Source organism: Cyclopterus lumpus, chromosome 21 (genome assembly GCF_009769545.1).
Source record: "Cyclopterus lumpus isolate fCycLum1 chromosome 21, fCycLum1.pri, whole genome shotgun sequence".
NCBI classification, from domain to species: domain Eukaryota; kingdom Metazoa; phylum Chordata; class Actinopteri; order Perciformes; family Cyclopteridae; genus Cyclopterus; species Cyclopterus lumpus.
This window is the reverse complement of record NC_046986.1, coordinates 12,621,439-12,640,833: the sequence shown is the minus strand read 5'-3', so window position 1 is coordinate 12,640,833 and position 19,395 is coordinate 12,621,439. Positions and strand designations below refer to the sequence as shown.

Genomic DNA, 19,395 nt, shown 5'->3' with positions numbered 1-19,395 from the left:
TAGAAATTATGTGAACCCCTTCACTTCTGGTTTCCGCGTTTAACTTTCCCTGGAGTGACTTTGAAGTTAATGAAATTATTTTTTGACATTGCCCTGTTTGACATATTTACATTCTGTTTCTGTATCAGCTTATTCCAGCTCTTCTTTGAAGCTGCATGACGTTCACGTGATGTTAATGGAATATTGTGTGCGCCGTTTTATGAACTTGTGATTTCCCCAAAAACTGTGAATTCCAAATAAAGTGCCGTTGATTTTAACAAAACATTATGCCTATATATACTTGGGGTAAAAATAAGTTTTGGTCATTTATTTTTAACACTTACAGTATTTGGCATATAGTTGACAGTAGATGTACATTATATGTAAGCATAGGTTATTATATTTACACAAAATGTAATGTTCTCAATTAATGCACTATCAAACACAATTAGTCAGTACAGTAATCCAAGATGACTGTCATCTGCTAACTGCATGATATTCTCTGAAATACCTTTGTTGTGTAAAACCCAATCTTTAGAGAAGCGTAAGAAGAAATGTTATTGAATCATTTTTAACAACATCCATCCATCCATCCATCCATCCATCCATTTTCAATACCGCTTATCCTCATTAGGGTCGCGGGGGCGCTGGAGCCTATCCCATAACATTTAAAAAACATATAGTTTAAGGAATAGAGAGGGACTTAAACTGAATGAATATTTTGCAGGGACAAAGCACACCAATCAACATTAAAACTGTGTTAGCCAGAGAGGCTAATTTGCATCTGCTGTCCCTGGCAAGATTCTTTTAAAAGGCAGCCTAAAATTACAAAAAGTCCAATAACATAATGAAACTGAAAAGATTTCAGAAGTAACATATCGACAAAACAAATTCACATAAAAGCGTCTCCTCTTACTCAGGTAATGCACTGCTGGCGCTCCATGTTTTGATTTTGTCACTTAATTCTCCTCTGAGTATTTTGGTTCCTGCTTGTCTAATAAGCGGCCACTGGAGAGAAAGCGCAATTATATGAAATTAAAAGGAAATCTCTTGAGGAAGGTAATCTGTTGGTAAGCACATCAAAAGGAAAACAATAAAAGAAAACGTGAAGCTGACAACATCTCTCTACTGCTTGTGTGACTCATGCTGTGCCAACCCTGCTTCCAAAGCAGTCCTTGAGCAAGGGCGTTTTTGATTTGGCGTGTATATCACTGTGCGTGTGTGTGTGTGTGTGTGTATGTGCGTGTGAGAGAGAGTCTGTAAGTTCTCCAATGCTCAAGGTGCCTGCCAATTGAATGACTTTGCTGCGAGGGATTAACAGTAACAGCGATCTATCTCTTCATGAAATCTGTCTGTAGCTCATGAAAAAAAATATTTCAAGATGTTGTACTACATGCCACCCTGTTTGCCCGCACGCACGCACGCACACACACGCACACGCACACAGGCACACGCACACACACACACACACACACACACAGGCACACACGCACACAAGTCCATGCAAAGACTTTACATGTGGTTGCATCATCATCATCCTTTAAATTGAGCTTCCTCTGCCTCTCGCTGCACTCCATCCATGCACTCCACTTCTCCTCTGCTCTCTGTGTTGTCGTCCAGCCAGTAGCACACTCCTCTTTTTCATCACCCAGCAGGTTAATGAATGTATATACATAATATAAGAAAAGATGAACATTTCATCCCTTAGTTTTCTCTTTGCACTGGCAAAGTATAAATAATCGATAGACCGGGAAAGAGAAGTATGGAAAAATCAATCTGGGCTCAAAGTCAAGGTGAGAGAGGTACTTGCATCATAAAACCAGCTGCTAGGTGAAGACTGTCTGGTGCAGAGGACATGGCTGGACTGTCTCTATCCCTGGTGTGGATCAATAACAGGAAGCATGTGGGTCAGAGGTGGAGGGGCTCGACTCTAACCTGCACTGTATTTCTTACACCATAGTATACACCATAATATTGAGGCACAGGTTATCATAACTCTACCAGCTCGTCTCTTTCTCTCACTTCAGTTTTGTTTTTCTTTTGCTCTAATGTGATTTTGCCACGCTGGCGCAGTGAAAGAAAGTAAAGGTTACAGAAGACGGAATGTAAGAAACAAAAACAAAAGACCATTTGTAAAGACATTTCAGAGGAGAAAAAACAACCACAGATAAAGTAATGACTACATTTGACTATATCTCTCACTTTGATTTTCCACTCAATCTCCGGAGTGCATTAGTCATATGTGTGACAGGAGAAGAAAGTTATTCAAAGAAGATTTAAACACTCTTTTTCCAGAAAATGCTTTACACTGACTACAGAAGACAAATTGAGGGAGAGAAAGTGTGAGTGTCATTTGGATTTATTCATATGAAAATAATATAACAATAATAAGAACATAACATGTCTTAACTGCATTAAGAGGGACTGTGTTCAGTGTAATGTCAAGGGCTGTTCCTGAATAAGAAGAACAGATATAGGATTAGTTCACTTTTTGAACACTTTGAAACACACATTTGTTAAATTGTTTTTTTTCTTGAGGTACTTCTGTAAATGAATGCAGCCATGCAAAATTATTATTATTATTATTTTACATCTAGCGTATCATTGTGGCAATACATATTAGTGAAGATTTTAGTGATTTTTGCAATTAACTCTCCAGAAAATAAACCTTGAAACATAAAAAAAAAAGTAAAGACCCAGCCCATCTTCATTTTACTAAGTGACTAATAAGGGGCTGTCTCACAAATATTATATTTGAGTGCATTTCTTATAACATCAAAACATACTCAGCATCCTATGCCATACTTTAATCTCCTTTAAAGGCGCATTAAGTGACATTGTTTTGCCCCATAACACAAAATAGCTGTACATACAAGTCTAACCTGCACACCTTTACCAGACTCCCCTTTGAGCTGGCATCACAGGACATTTTTTAAGCCCAAAAAGCAAATAACAATTCATATTTTATTGTTATATAAGTTTATATGTATATGTATATATTAGATATATTCCGTCTTCCATAGGTGCTAGTTTCTGCTTTAACAACGCGACTCCTACCTTTGTCACTGTAGCTCTGCCAGAGACACGTCCGTGCTTTTTAATTTCTTGGCTGCTAATAGAGGTCAATACAAGTCATGTTTTGCTTAGCGCCCCATTTAACCTCGGACAGCACAGCAGTTCAGACCAGGATGACTAGAATATGTAGTCAGAACAATGTGTTAATGTCTGATAACTAGTTTTATAAGAGCCCTCGCTGGCAGGAACAGTATAGGAATGTGCTTCTGTGTAATCCTTGATTGTCCAACACTGACCTACCTACCTACCAAGCAATTTACCTACCAACCAACTAACCTACCTACCTACCTACCTACCAACCAACCAACCAACCAACCAACACGGCGTGTGTTGGTGTCAGTAAGGTGCATACAAACTGTATGCTGGGAATCTTTTCATTAACGTGAAAGAAGCAGGCCTTGTAGTTATTATGCTGAAGTGTCAGAATTACTAATGTGTGTGGGTGGAGCCATTGATCAGAGAAACAAGAACTGGCACACTTACGATCTGCCAGTTAAAAGCTGAATTAGAATAAAGTCTGTCTGGCAGATTGACGACTGGAGAACACTAAGAATTGCCTAACTGCTCATTATCATCAGGAAACCTACTTATACAACTTTTGTTCATAGAACATGTTTGCTCCAGTAATATATCCCTAAAGTGAAATCGCAGAAGAAAGTCTCACTTTTTCTCTTACTTTCCTCTGACTGAAGTGCATCTATTTTTGAGTCCTTTTGTATTTCTTTTTTTTTTCAGTGCGGAAGTACGACATACAGGATGTCTATTTGGTCCACTGTGCATGTGCTTAATATTATTGTGCTTGTGGCTTTCTTCTGTATTGAAATAAATTCTAGAAATTCACTCCATGCAGGGGATGTGGACAGATTAGATGATGTGTGCGAGCGCAGACTCACAGTCCTCGCCCACCTGCCGGAAAACAAATTCAACCAAACAACCAGGCAAAGCTCTGCTGAAGCGTCAGAGAGGGGTTTGTGTCCTATTAGTCTATGTAGAATAAATCCTCAAGTGGTCTTCTGTGTATTCTCATTAATTCTGCTCTGTAGCTCACACTCCCTCACAGCTGGTGTCCATGTCGATGCTGTGTCAGTTACACAGTTGTTTCAATCTTTTCGATGATCTCTATCATTGACTTGGAGGGGGAGAGCAGAGAACAGTCGTCCTGATCCCAGAGGCTGCCGGGGCTTGAGTTCCCATCTGTGCTCAACTCGTCGTCCTCCTCCTCCTCTGTCTCCTCCTCGCAGGACTCCACGTAGTGCAGACCCAGTGCGTTGATGCCGGAGTCCTCGGAGCTGGACGGAGAGGAGCAGTGGTCCATTTTGGGGCCTTTTATCTTATCCACAGGGGTAGGATGTTTGTGTTCACTGTACACTTGCTGGACCTGCTGCAAAGGCGCAGGTCCGTGTTGGGTTGGCGGTGCAGGCTTCACTGGTTGCCGAGGCTGAGCGGGCTTTTGGGGCATCTGAGGTGTACAGGGAGCAGGTGGGCGAGGGGTGGGAGGATGAGGAGGTTCTGGTAAGGGAGGCGCGGGGCGCTGCACGTAGCACATCTTTCCGTTGATGCGTTTGACAATGTAGTCATCCACAAACAGATCCGCAATCACGCAGTACTTGGGCGACTCCAGGTGAGGCGGGGACTGGAAGCAGGGAGCGACTTTCAGGAAGCGCTCAGCCAGAGAGACGGACAGGTCCATGGTGTTACTGTACTCTGTCTCAACAGCTGGCACGGTTGTACTGGGCAGCTTGCACACATTGGTCATGGGCTGGTACACATACTTGCCTAAAGGAGGGGAAAAAATGAAATGCTTTGATTAATTTACTGAACGCTACAGAAAACTGACACAGTGAGCACTTTAGCATTTAGCAGCTCAATAGACGTATATTATTGGAGTTTTAGACACCAAAACAAAGGTAAAAGAAGAATGAATAGTGGATATATTACTGCCTACTAATATGTTCACCACATCAACTTAAGGGTGATTATATGTCAGTGATGTTTTCCACCACCTCAAGGCAACTAAAAAACACTTAAAGCAGGTTTAAATCAATACAATAGTAAACTCCAAACTGGCAACTGTGGAGACATTTGGCAGGAATCCCAACAGCAACATGAAATGCACTATGAGAACTGTAATTAATGCAAGCTTTGCTTCTGAAGACACAGGGAAATACAAAACTTGTTATCTTGTGCCTCAGCCTCAATTGTTCTGTTCACTGCACCAAATACATGTCACAAACAACGCATTTTTGAGCATTTACATATCAAATCTCTATCTTTTTTCCTCCAGTCATCTGGAAACGGATCGGCCAAAAAGATGACACTTGATAGCGTCTACATTATCCATCTAATCAAGTGTAAAGCCTTCCCATCACATTGAACTGCACTTCACCCTTTGCTCATACATCGTTCGTTGTAGCTCGCAAAGAAGTAACAATAATTGTAAAATTAGTCGTTAATAAACATGTGTTTTCAGTCAGTCTCAAACAAGGACAACGTTTTTGATGCCAAGAAGTGTGGGAGGCACAAGTGAATAGTGTGTCTGTGATAACGTATCATTTGTGCTTTCTTTAAGTGGTATAGGAGCAGCAATTATCATCACAAAGGATTCTGTGCTGCCAAAGGCAAAACTACCTGCCTTGCCACCACTACTGAAATGAAGCTGCAGCCAGAGTGTAACATCATTTAAATTGCAGGGAAGGATCATTTTTTACTAAGAAGCTGATACAAGGCTTAAAAAAAATAGTGTGTAGGATTAAGGCCATATACTGTACATACACAACAATGTGGTTCTTAATCTACATCTGTATTACTAACATAATGGCTTATAATGGTGGAATATAGTGCCACATAAATCCTAGAAGAGATAAAGGCCCTAATTTCTTTCTGGAAACTGTCCACTTTTATAAAAAAAAAAATCTTCCTTGCATGCGAGTTATGCCTCCCATCTTGGCAACCCATATACTGGTGGTTATTGTGCAAAATGACTGCTCCTAAATGTTACTCATTGTTTGCAGCCCACTGCCTCTGACTCTGAGCCGTGCTGCCTGAATAATGCAGCTCCGATGTGTGTTTAACTTGCTCCCTGAAGAGAGAGGAACTACAGAAGATGACAGGCCTACGCATCACTTCCTCTCACTCTGTGTCCTTGTCTTTTGTCTCACTGGCTGGTGGGAACCATTCAATCAAACTCTTTCCCCAGGTTACATTGAAAACTTCTTACATTTTATTGAAATGTCTTTGTTTTGAGAGGCGAGAGGAGGAGACATTGTAGCACACAAAATATATTATGTTTAATTAAAGTGGCAATCCTCGTTAATGCAGAAGTTAAATTTGAGTGAAAACAAAGGAATTGTGCTTTGAGCAGTCGAGTCTTGCGCTGCGTCTGAAAACTAAAAAGCTATTTTTAGAATTGTTTATATTTTCATATTTTGGGGAAAATAGAGAAAAAACTGATGCAGCATTTTTTCAAGCAATATTACTACAGACACTCAATTTCGTTATAGTGCAAATATATAAATATTGCAATACTTTCATCAGTGGGCCATCGGTTCAATTATCATTGGGTTATTTCTTTCAGCTATAGACAGTGACTTAGACATTTATTTAAATTAAAATCTTCAAGATTGCCACTTAAATCTTTATTTACTGTCCACAAGAATGGTTAATTTAATTTAAGTGACCACATCTTTATTAAGGACACAAAATTGCATCATCCACCCATGGGAAACAATTAAAAGAGGCTTAATATCTGTATTCTTTGTAAACATTGTAAACACAAAACACAGGAGCTTATAACAATACAGACAAAAGGGGGAACAGTAGCAGGCCTCTATTTAATGAGAGAAACTCAATGGTCCATGTTCAGACTGAGATGAGGCCATTCAGGCAGACACGATAGCGGCAACAAATGAGAGCTGACGCTCTAGACGGCAATGTGTTGGCATTCCGTTTTTAGCATATTACAACTTATTGCATTCATCCATCTGGAGTTGCAAATACCGAGAGCAATACTAGGGGACAGAGAAATGCATGGGCAGACATCAAAACAGACATATGGGGCAACACAACACTGGTTGTCCTTAACAGAAGGAACACGGCCCGTCTGTAGATTTATAGGCTGTGTGTAGAATGCAGAATTAGTTTGCAATAAATCGGAAATATAACTGTTTCCATCAGTCCCAGAAGACTTTTATGTTTGAGACTAATCTTACTTAGTCTGGCGAAAAGGAGAAGTGGAGAGTCATAATGTTCAAAATAAATATTAACTTTCTGATTCCAAATACTTGAACTGCATGCTCTAAGATACACAGAGTTGGATTATTACAAATACTGTACATTAATAAATATTATTAGTAAAACAAATAGTGGCATGTAGAACTACAACAATTAAGTCGATTGACAGGAAATGAATCAGCGACTATTTTGATAATCAATTATTACATTTTACGGATGTCGCTTTTATCATTTTCTGAGAAATGATGGACAAAATGATTCAAAGATTAATCAAGGGAATGTTTGGAAGATTAATCAATATTAAAAACATGTGTTTGTTTTAGCCCTAATAGGATTATTTCCTTTCACGTTCTTTGACTGATAATTTAAAAAGGTACTGTGTGACGTTTTGAACACTAGTAGCCCTACAGAGCGATATTTTGTTCCGGTTTTGTTAGCATCAGGCTCACATGCACGCTAACGGGAACAAAGCTACCACAGCGGCAGAGATGAAGACTACAAGCCAGCGCACATTAATGAACAAGGTGCACAATTTACACTTTGCAAATGTTGTATGAGGAAGAAAATGTCAGGCCGTAACACCATATGTACAATAGTTATTGGTGAGTTGTGATGGTTTGTTTACAAGTAAACTCAAAAGGGCACCTTTTATTTAAAATTCCTGTCAAACTGTTGCTAGAAATATACAAACACTGACTGAGAGCCAGTGAACACTGTCTATGCAGCTTTATTGATATTCAGTTATACTCCATCCTTCTGTGTTTTCCAGTGCTGGAACCTCGCATCACAATGTCGTTAAGTGGCCTCTGCCCTCTCTGTGTGCGTTTGTATTTCCATACCAACAAAGACCAGATGTCCTCACCAATACTGAGGACATTTGTCCACCCCTTCACTTAGTTTAGGTTCAAGACATGAAAAGGTGAGGCTGGAGTTATATTATTCTATAAAAATCTAAAAGCAACAACGTATTTTACCTCTTTCTTCTCACTTTCTGACTTCCTTCCCCTGTCCGTGGTTTTCAGCCACCCTCTCATTGGATTTTCTAAGATGTAAATTGTTGAGCACAATTAAATAAAAGAAAAAGCAGCTAAATTATTTTCTAAAACAGCTGGGCAATTTGGCTTTCAGCAAATGTTAGTTCAGCAACCGTCGATGGCGGAATTGTAGGGGACCATTTTCTGTGGATTAATACACCTTTAGTGGGCTGGTGATGTATGGCAGTAGGACAGTGTGTGTGGGATTGAATAAAAAATAAACTACTATGTCCATGTTCATGTCAATGAAGGAATATGTCACACGGTGAAGAAGTGTGTATATATTAGTTTCTGGACAGCAATGGAGGTCTATAGCACAGATTGAAAAGCGATATCACAGCACAGGAAAAGAAGAAAGAAACCATCAACACTGAGCTTTTGAGTCAGTGCTTCAGAATCAAAAGCAGACCTACTTTACACCTGCAATCTTACTGTGAAAAATCAACTGCAGAGGAAACACAGGCACACTGTTTTCCACTGACAGTATCGATAGACCAGAATAATATGCAGACCCGGGGTGTTTTGCACTTAGAGTAAAGCAAATGTCTCCGCACTTGTTTTCTTGACTGGAAAGTCTTTCATCACATTATAATTCAGAGCCGCTGAAAGCAACAAGTTCACTGGAGACTGATGAAAGGCATTCTGGTGGATGTAGGAGATCACGGACTAGACAATATGTAAATGAGGCAGCAACAACAATGTAATTATAATTCCAGGTGCCTTTAAAAGCAGTGGAGGTGACACTTTCCCCTATTTTTACAGTTAAGGAGTGAATGTTGTCAGTGGAAATACAAAGAAAATTGTTTAAAAATAGCAAAATATCATAAAATGTCTATAATCAAAATATTGGATTCATTAATCAAGAAGCTAGATAATGTTATATACAGCCAAAGGGGTTTCATAAATAAGTAAATTAGTAAACATCAAGAGTTCAACAGGTTAATGAGACAGCGGGTGGAGTGGAGAAGCTGAAGTATGAGTAGCTCCAACTCCTCTGCTCCAACCTGCCTCCATCTTGAATGTGTTGAGTTGTAGTGGATTTTATATATATTTGCACATGTAGATAAGAGAGGTTATGTTTTAAATTAATACATAAAGAAAGTTATGATAATTCATTTGAGGAATATTCTGAGGAATGTATTATGAAGCATAAGAGAGGCTCACTGTTTTATTGTTCTGTTTGTTAATGACAAATGTAATGATTAATTGTATGATGCATGAGAATGAATGGATGTTTTATTGTTTAGACAATAGTTAAAAGGGATGCCGATTGAAACCTGAGATGTTGCTTTTATTCTGAAGGCAGGATAATAGGGTTTTATTCTGAAGAGGAACTTCCTGTCCTTGGCCGGAAGAGTGACCTTTGACCCCGCTAGCTTATCGATTTGAGGCATTCTTTGAAGTGGCCAATGGAACTAACCCTCAGGTGTGAACCTTATGTCTTATTCGCTGGTCAGCGTAGCATGCTGTGTCTCTGAAAGGTATTTGCATGAATACCTCCACTAACCAATTGGAGCTTAGCTCAGTGAATGGACTGCGAATAAAACTAATTGTAAGACGCGAATTTGGTCTCTTACGCGGTGACGCCAGACAGAAACTGCTGGCTACGTCAGGAGACTGTGGAAGCGAAGCCATGTGAGCGCGTCCGGGCCTGGACCATGTATGTATACAGATGACTCTTGTTTGTTATGATTAAATAATTATTATGATATATCTCTGGCTCTTCCTATGAATCGCCACCTTAACGTGGTGGAGGAGTTTGAGTGGCTCAGTGATCCTGGGAGCTATGTTGTCCGGGGCGTCAGCCCCTGGTAGGGTCTCCCAAGGCAAACAGGTCTCGGGGGAGAGCCCAGACTAAGAGCGGTTCAACAAACCCTGATGATAAGCAGCCCACGGATTGTAGCCACCTTGCCCGGACAAGGGAAACCGGGGCACCCTCCCGGAGCCAGACCCAGGAGGGGAGCTCGTCGGCGAGCGTCTGGTGGCCGGGCTTTCGCCCATGGGGCCCGGTCGGGGCTCAGCCCGAAAGAACAACATGGAGCAGCAGTCACCCTGTGGACCCACCACCCGCAGGGAGAATTATCGGGGTCGGGTGCTATGTAGACCGGGCGGCGGGCCAGGCGGGAGACCTGGGCGGGCCGATCGCCGGCAGCATAGACTAGCTCTAGGGACGTGGAACGTCACCTCACTAGCGGGGAAAGAGCCGGAGCTGGTGCAGGAGGTGGAGCGGTACCAGCTAGATATAGTTGGGCTCACCTCCACGCACAGCATGGGCTCTGGAACCAAGCTCCTGGAGAAGGGTTGGACTTTGTCCTTTTCTGGAGTTGCCCAGGGTGAGAGGCGCCGGGCGGGAGTGGGGATACTCACGAGCCCCCGGCTGAGCGCCGCTGTGTTGGAGTTTTCCCCGGGGAACGAGAGGGTCGCCTCCCTGCGCCTACGGGTTGCGGAGAGTAAGGCTCTGACTGTTGTTTGTGCTTATGCACCGAACAGCATTTCAGAGTATCCGGCCTTCTTGGAGTCGGTGGGAGGGGTCCTGGAAAGGGCGCCGCCTGCCGACTCCATAGTTCTCCTGGGAGACTTCAACGCTCACGTGGGCAATGACAGAGAAACCTGGCGGGGCGTGATTGGGAGCAACGGCTTGCCCGATCTGAACCCGAATGGTGTTTTGTTGTTGGACTTCTGTGCTAGCCACAGTTTGTCCATAACGAACACCATGTTCGAACATAAGGTGGCTCATAAGTGTACCTGATACCAGAACACCTTAGGCCGGAGATCAATGATCGACTTTGTAATCGTATCATCTGATCTGCGGCCGTATGTCTTGGACACTCGGGTGAAGAGAGGAGCAGAGCTGTCAACTGATCACCACCTGGTGGTGAGTTGGATCAGATGGCGGGGGACTCGGCTAGAGAGACCTGGCAAGCCCAAACGTGTAGTGAGGGTGAACTGGGAACGTCTGGCAGAGGATCCTGTCCGGGAGGTCTTCAACTCCCACCTCCGGAAGAACTTCTCACAAATCCCGAGGGAGGCTGGGGACATGGAATCCGAGTGGACCTTGTTCAAAGCCTCTATTGTGGACGCGGCTGCTCGGGGCTGTGGCCGGAAGGTCATCGGTGCCTGTCGTGGCGGCAACCCTAGAACCCGGTGGTGGACACCGGGGGTGAGGGTAGCCGTCAAACTGAAGAAGGAGGCCTTTCGGGCCTGGCTGGCCCAGGGGTCTCCTGAAGCAGCTGACGGGTACCGGCGGGCCAAAAGGGCTGCAGCGACGATGGTCGCGGAGGCTAAAACTCGGGCATGGGAGGAGTTCGGGGAGGCCATGGAGAAGGACTTTCGGTTGGCCTCAAGGAAGTTCTGGCAAACCATCCGACGGCTCAGGAAGGGAAAGCAGGGTCTACCCCAGGCTGTTCTCAGCAGGGGGGGGGAATTGCTGACCCGGACTGGGGACATCGTCGGGCGGTGGAAAGAGCACTTTGAGGAACTCCTAAACCCGGCCAACATGTCCCCCGGAGAGGGGGCAGCGCCGGAAGACTTTGGGGTGGATTCACCCATATCCCTGGCAGAGGTCGCTAAGGTAGTCAAAAAGCTCCTTGGCGGCAAGGCGCCAGGGGTGGATGAGATCCGCCCTGAGATGCTGAAAGCGCTGGACATTGTTGGGCTGTCTTGGTTGACACGCCTTTTCAGTGTCGCATGGGGGTCGGGAACAGTGCCCATGGACTGGCAGACCGGGGTGGTGGTTCCCATCTTCAAGAAGGGGGACCGGAGAGTGTGCTCGAACTATCGTGGTATCACACTGCTCAGCCTCCCGGGAAAAGCTTATGCCAGGGTGCTGGAGAGGAGGCTCCGACCGCTTGTCGAACCTCAGATTCAGGACGAACAGTGCGGATTCCGTCCCGGTCGTGGAACAGTGGACCAGCTCTTTACCCTCGCAAGATTACTGGAGGGGTCCTGGGAGTTTGCCCAACCAGTTTACATGTGCTTTGTAGACCTGGAGAAGGCTTTCGACCGGGTCCCTCGGGGGTTTTTGTGGGGGGTGCTGCGGGAGTATGGGGTGCCGGACCCGTTGGCACGGGCCATCCGGTCTCTGTATGCCTGCAGTAGGAGCTGTGTTCGTCTCCTCGGTAGTAAGTCAGACACGTTCTCGGTGGGTGTTGGCCTCCGCCAGGGCTGCCCTTTATCACCGGTCCTGTTCGTGACCTTCACGGACAGGATATCTAGGCGCAGCCAGGGGGCGGAGAGGATCCGGTTCAGGAGTCTCGGGATCGCCTCTCTGCTGTTTGCGGATGATGTGGTCCTGTTTGCCTCCTCGGACCGTGACCTCCAGCATTCACTGGGGCGTTTTGCAGCCGAGTGCGAAGCGGCAGGGATGAGAGTTAGCACCTCCAAATCTGAGGCCATGGTGCTCTGCCGGAAACCGGCGGATTGCTCCCTCCAGGTGGGGGCAAACTGCCTACCCCAAGCGAAGGAGTTCAAGTATCTCGGGGTCTTGTTCACGAGTGAGGGTAAGGTGGAGCGGGAGATCGATAGGCGGATCGGTGCGGCTGCAGCAGTAAAACAGGCGCTGTACCGGTCCGTCTTAGTGAAGAGGGAGCTGAGCCGGAAGGCAAAGCTCTCCATTTACTGGTCGGTCTACGTTCCAACCCTCACCTATGGTCACGAACTCTGGGTCGTGACCGAAAGAACGAGATCTCGGATACAAGCGGCCGAAATGAGCTTCCTCCGTAGGGTGGCCGGGCTCAGCCTTAGAGATAGGGTAAGGAGCTCGGACATCAGGGGGGAGCTTGGAGTCGAGTCGCTGCTCCTTCGTGTCGAAAGGAGTCAGCTGAGGTGGTTCGGGCATCTAGTTAGGATGCCTCCTGGACGCCTCCCATTAGAGGTTTTCCGGGCACGTCCAACTGGTAGGAGGCCCCGGGGAAGACCGAGGACACGCTGGAGGGATTATATCTCCCGGCTGGCCTTGGAACGCCTCGGGATCCCCCAGAATGAGCTGGAAAGTGCTGCGGGTGAGAGGGAGGCCTAGGTCGGCCTGCTGAACCTGCTGCCACCGCGACCCGACCCCGGATAAGCGGGTGATAATGGATGGATGGATGGATATCTCTGGCTTCGGAGCTTCTTCTTCCAAGCACCAGGTAGCTCGAGATTCTCTGAACGTTTACAATTGCCTTCTCGGCTCTCTCTCTGGACTGTGGCTGGCCGATGGCTGCAGTCTACTTTAATACAGGAGATAATCTCTCTGAATAATGCAGCGTGCAGCTCATCAATATCTCTCTCTCACACAGAGCTTCAACATCATTCTGTCTAAATTTCAGCTCTACTGTCTATTGCAGCTGAAAGGAAAATACTTACGTTTTTTTTTTATTGTAGACAAATCCAACATATAGTGAAGATGAATTAACATGACACTGAGATTATTTCATGTTAATATAATTTTATATCAAAGCCTTAGTAGTAACTCAGTCATGAACAACCCCCTCAATTAGATTGTTGGTGTGTTTGAGCGGAAGCCAGAAGTCTTTATGTGCAGTCTGAGCACATCTTCTACTATAAATGCAACACACCAGTTCAAAGCAACGTCTTGGCAAAAGCAGGTGAACAAAATCATTTCAGCAGATTGTTTTCATTCATCAACAGCTGCTGCACCCATTTGGCCGGTGGATACGGTTCGCTCACACATCCGCAGCTCTTTGCGTTTAAATCTGTCCAAGAGCCTACAGCCGAGGCAACAACATAAGTTTCAGGTTTCAGCGAAGGGGATGGTCTGACCCAGCATCATGTGAAACTCCTTTCCCGTTTCCCGTTTCCTGCATCCAGAGGCAAAAAAAGCTGTTCCTGACATGCAGCCAGCTTTGAATTCACAGTTATATATGTCATCATGGTGAAGAAATGCAAGTCTGTGGATGATTTCTCCTGTGCAGAGTGAGCAGGCTTCAGCTCCTGGAAAGGCCTTAAAAGATTGGACTTCCTAAAGCCTCAATACCATATTCACATGGCCACGTGTATTTTTAAAGAATGTATACTTCCTTCACAGGGATCTGCTCTATGGATCTACAACATCAATCAACTCCATAAAAGGCAGACATTTTGACTTATCGTAAAAAAAGCACAGGGGTTAATAATAACATCATTGATAGCTCTGTTCTGATTGTGTCCCAAATTTCCCTGACAGAGAGCCAGCAGGCACAAAAGACCCTGAAACTGAGGCAGCTAAATGTAATTCAACCATCATTGTTATCATTTACACACTGTGACATGTCAAAAAAAATGTCCTCCTGTGAAAATTATTAATGGGTGAGCATATACACCAAACCATTTGGATTCAACACCATGCATGTAGAGAGAGAGAGAGAGAGAGAGAGAGAGAGAGAATTGTGGATAAAGGTGAAGTTGTTTGCTGCCTTTTCAAAGACATGACCACAACAACAAGATCTTGGTCACCCGTTAGTGTGTCACAGTGAGGTAGCAGTCACCAGGATTTACAAAACAATAATTAGGCGACGTGGGTTTCATATTAGCAGTCACCAAGATTTACAAAACAATAATTAGGCGACGTGGGTTTCATATTCAAATCAATAGACCCATAAGATCAATATACCTTGTTGCAATGAGAATATGCATTCTACAGCTCTACTCAAGGAAACTGTGAGGCTTTATGTTCAAGAAATCAAGTGGGTATCTTTTAAGTTTTACATTACTTCCACTTTGTGTGCTTCCTTTTGCCAAGTCGCAATGAGGAGATTGTAACACAAACAAATACATTATTTTGTATTAAGACAGACCCGAAATACTCTGCAATAATCCTTTAAAACATGTTGAACTTTAGTTTAGGGCTGCCCTGTTTCCTACATTGACAGACCAGCAGTTAAAGTGATTCCTAAACATGAACAACCAATCAAAAAACATCCCCCCTGGCCTGGGCCGACAATGTATCGACCCTTTAATAATAGCTAAAGCTTTTTATGATTCAACACTGCAGCAATTTTTGAATTGGTCAGCAAATCAATCAATGTAAGGCAGAGCGTTACCCAATAACCCTCCATATTCCCTGTAGAAATATTTGCAAGCTACAGCTGCTCAATGAGACAGATGAAATGAAGAAGTCAGAGAGAACGATCCCTATTTCTTGCATCTCCGAGAGAAATACACATTGTAATGTACAAAATTGGAGCTGGCAGAGAACAAGCAGACTGACAAGACTGTTCAGGACGCATTGGACTGTGAGACTTTCTTAATGAGTAATTCATTGCTCTGCCTGGTAATTGTAATCAGTTAGTTGAGGATAAAAAGAGAGAAACAAATATTCAGACCAGGTGGTTCCCAGTGTTGCTGTGAGCAGAAGCTCTCATCAGACATGACATATTGGCGGTGACTCTAAACACAGCTAATTACTACTTAGAGGCTTGGACTGATGTTGTCACCAGCTGGGAACGCTGCTTCCACATACATCCAATTCCAGTTTTCCCAGTTTCCTTTGCCAAAGGTTTCCCAAAGCGACAACTGAGTGGAAACTACTGGAAGGCCGTCAAAGCACCACTTTCTTGCCATAGCCCGTAAAGACGATAAGTGCCGTCTGGGAGCAGAAAATGAGAGGGAGGCAACCTGAAAGTGTTTCGCTTGCGACGGCACGTAGAAAAAAGGAGAAACCAGAAATTAAGTCACAGTTAATCACTAGTCCACAGGTACGATAATGGAAATAATTTGTGTTGGAGAATTCAAAGGCTGAGCCAAAGTCTTTCGACACATTGACCTTTTGTATTTGTTTGCCTGGAAACCTATTAAAAATGTAATTTAAAAAACAGTCTAGCGAGGCTCCCTGTGGTGAATGCACAATTATTAGCCTCAGAACAAGTATATACTCCAGACGACAATCATAGGAACGTATAAAATGAAAAACTGACAAGATAAGGGGCGTTAAAACATTTCACTCTTTAGCATCTAGCGTTATTATGTATTAGCTAGAAAGAAGGGTGTGAGCTCAGGAGAGCGGGCGGGCATTTCATGCTGCTATACTTTTCTCACTGGGTGCCCTGTTTCTTCCTGATTCAGCAGTCTAAGCTGGTTTATTCTCACTGTGGTTCATGGGTGTCCTGTGAGGGGAACCTGCTAATTACAGTGGAAAGAGATGTGAAGGTGAAACTCTCCTTTATGGCGTGGCTGGCATTTTCCTCATAACAAGCCTGAGTCAAATAATGGAGACAAAGTGCTCCATGTCCATTGTGCAGCACACTATCAACTTGAGAGATGAATATTGCAAAGCAGAAAGGAGGCGCAAGACTAAATGTTTACAAATGACGTAACACTACAGTGGCTTTGCTGAGAAACATAAATCCCAGTTGTGGCTCATCCTAAACACCAGAAAGAATTCATGGTTTTTCTGCCTCATCAGATATTTCACATCACTTGGCTCATTCTGGACGGAGGCAGGCATCTAAATCCAATGATTACATGGCAAAGATTACAATGTGACTTGTGCAGTTGCACACTATAAGCCCCGACTGAGCGGTGCAGAGTGGAGGGTGATTGTGTTTCACACTGATCTGAGGATTTCCAGAGCAGCCAGATATGGGATAAATTAGGGCAGCACAAAGAGACGGACATCCTGTCACGTTCAGGCACAGCTATTGTGGTTCTGCGGTGGTGTGGTAGTGGCAGGTCGGGGAAAGGCTCAAATGGAGAGAAAGTGTCTAATAGGTGGTGAAGAAATGCCACTAACACTTCACAGAGAGAAAAGAAAATTCTCTGTTTGAGTGGAGCTGCTGCCATGTTTACTGTAGTCAGTAGTCAATTCAACAGTCAATATAAATGATATTGATTACAATATGGTAATATTATTGAGTTAAGTTAACATTATCAAATATTTGTCCTGAAACTGAAGCATCTCAGCTGATGAACTTGACTAACGGCTTGACTTTGTCTGAACATGGGATGATTTTACTTTCAAGGATGATGCTGATGATATTCTTTTTCTTTTCTTGTTGACAAAGTCCCATCAGAAGACCAAAGCAGGATGTTTGTTAACCTTTCAGTCTAACATTGCTACACTATCTGCAGCAGTCAACACCCCAGCCCAGTCCTTCATACGGAACTCGTAAATCTTTAAATTTGGGTCCCTACTATGCAGTATTATTTGTAAACATACATACAAAATATTTTACTAAAACAGCTGGGCAGTGTAGTTTTTAGCAAAAATGACTCAAACAGGAATACATATTGCATTTGTTGGAGAGTATATTCAGCTGTGGATCAATACATGTGGTGCGTGTGTTCACTGTACTTGGATTGTGTATGTGGGATTTGCTCATAATAAACTACATGTTCATAGTTATGTTTGAAATACAAGAGGAATATGATACATCAGGGTTTGGCAACACAAGCAACACTTATAGTAGTATAACGTCATAGTTGCTTTGTGGTCTTTTACTGGGTTTGAGACATTAAGAAGGATATCACAAGACATTCTTAAAAGCAGAAATGAAAGTGTGATGTCACTGTGCATTTTTCTAAGTATCTCTATTCACAGTGAAGTAAAGGAAGGCACTGTGCACTCCTTTTGATGGTTTTACATAATATACCCTCTTATATGTAGGACGCAAGACAGACAGAGCCATTCATAACAGGCATGCATATGCTACAGTAAGAGCCGTAGGCCTAGTTGGAGTACAATAGAAAGTTAATTGGAAGACACTGGAATATCAAAATGTACGATTATTTTAGTTGTTCAAGTGTTTGCCATAAATAAATGGCAGCAGATACATGCACTTCCAGAGAGATAATTAAACTCAACATCATGATACTTATAATAATCTGTGCTTTTTTACTTTAACACAACATTACAGCTGACTAAATCCAAATATGCAAACAATATAGATACAGGGGGAAGGTTTTAATCATATTATAATGGCCTGCCCTGAACTACAGCATACACAAATAAACACAAATAAAATAGTCAAAACAAATCCAGTGGAATAGAAGTAAAGGTTGTGGTGTTTACTTCTGACGCCCTGCTTCTGAATGTTGCAGCCTCCACTGTTTTAGACTATATAAACTATTAAATCCTAGGGCGTCTCTTTGAAGGTCTCTGATTAGGGATAATGGGGACTCTAAAAGTGTGACCTCGATATTATTGCAAAGAATACAAACACGACTGTAAATGATCATTGGAAGTTATATCAAGTGAAATGTTTTTTACATTTAGTCTTCTTCTTTTTTTTTTAGAAACACTGCAATGTCAACCAGCACGCTGACCGTGAGATTGTCGGCGATACAGACAGCTATGAAAGCACGTAAACGAACTCACAGTGACACCAGCCCAAGTGGCAGCACCAGTGCAGCTTGAAGCACTTCCCGTGGCTGTGGGTCGCGCAGATGGAGAGCCCATCGCAGGGCAGGAAGTCTGGTCTCCCCGCGCAGCTCTTGGCCAAAGCCTGCGCCTCGTCCAACTTCTCACTCTTCGGACTCTTCCGTGCTCGCGAGGCGGCCATGCCAACATTTCCTGTATCTCCCCCCCTCTCCTGAAAAAAAAGGCTTCGTCCGAGTAAACTACAACATTACTGCAAAGGAACCGAGTCGAGGCGTTACGGTCCACGCAGCCCAGGAAGCCTCTCTCCACTGGGGGGACAGACGAGAAAAGGCGGCGCTGGAGCCCTGAATCCAGAGCAGCTGGGTTACCGCTCATGCAAAAGCGTTGGAGCGCATGTCAAAGTAAAAGAGCGTCAATTAGCTTCGTGTAATGTGACGTTCAAAGACTCCCGTGGTCGTGAGCCACGCATCTATCCATCCTCCCCCTCGCGTCGGGAAGCTCCTCTATGCAAAGCTGGTGACGCGCGTACGGAACTACGGCGCGCATCTGAACTTCATCGCACAACGGGAGGAGTCCACCAACCTAGCTGCTCTGCGCACTTCAAACACACACCCAGGCTTTCATCGGCCCCTTTGCAACTTCAAAACAGCAAGGGCTTTATCTGAAAGAAAGACTCCAGTTCACCTGAATGCGATTCTCAAATAGGTTACATTTTCTAAATAGGGGCTTATTATATATATAATATATATATCTTGGTCATATTTGATAATCATATCGATTCGT

At 43.8% G+C, this 19,395-nt stretch overlaps 1 protein-coding gene across 1 annotated transcript; it reads right to left on the bottom strand.

Annotated features, from left to right (window-relative positions):
* Window positions 1-2,322: 2,322 nt before the first annotated feature.
* Window positions 2,323-19,226, bottom strand: zgc:162707 (UPF0524 protein C3orf70 homolog B). Its single transcript, XM_034561471.1, has 2 exons — window positions 18,610-19,226; window positions 2,323-4,830 (listed from the first exon to the last, which is right to left on the bottom strand). The coding sequence occupies exons 1-2, from the start codon at window positions 18,791-18,793 to the stop codon at window positions 4,142-4,144; spliced, it is 873 nt and encodes a 290-aa protein (XP_034417362.1). The 5' UTR covers window positions 18,794-19,226; the 3' UTR covers window positions 2,323-4,141.
* Between the last annotated feature and the right edge of the window lie 169 nt (window positions 19,227-19,395).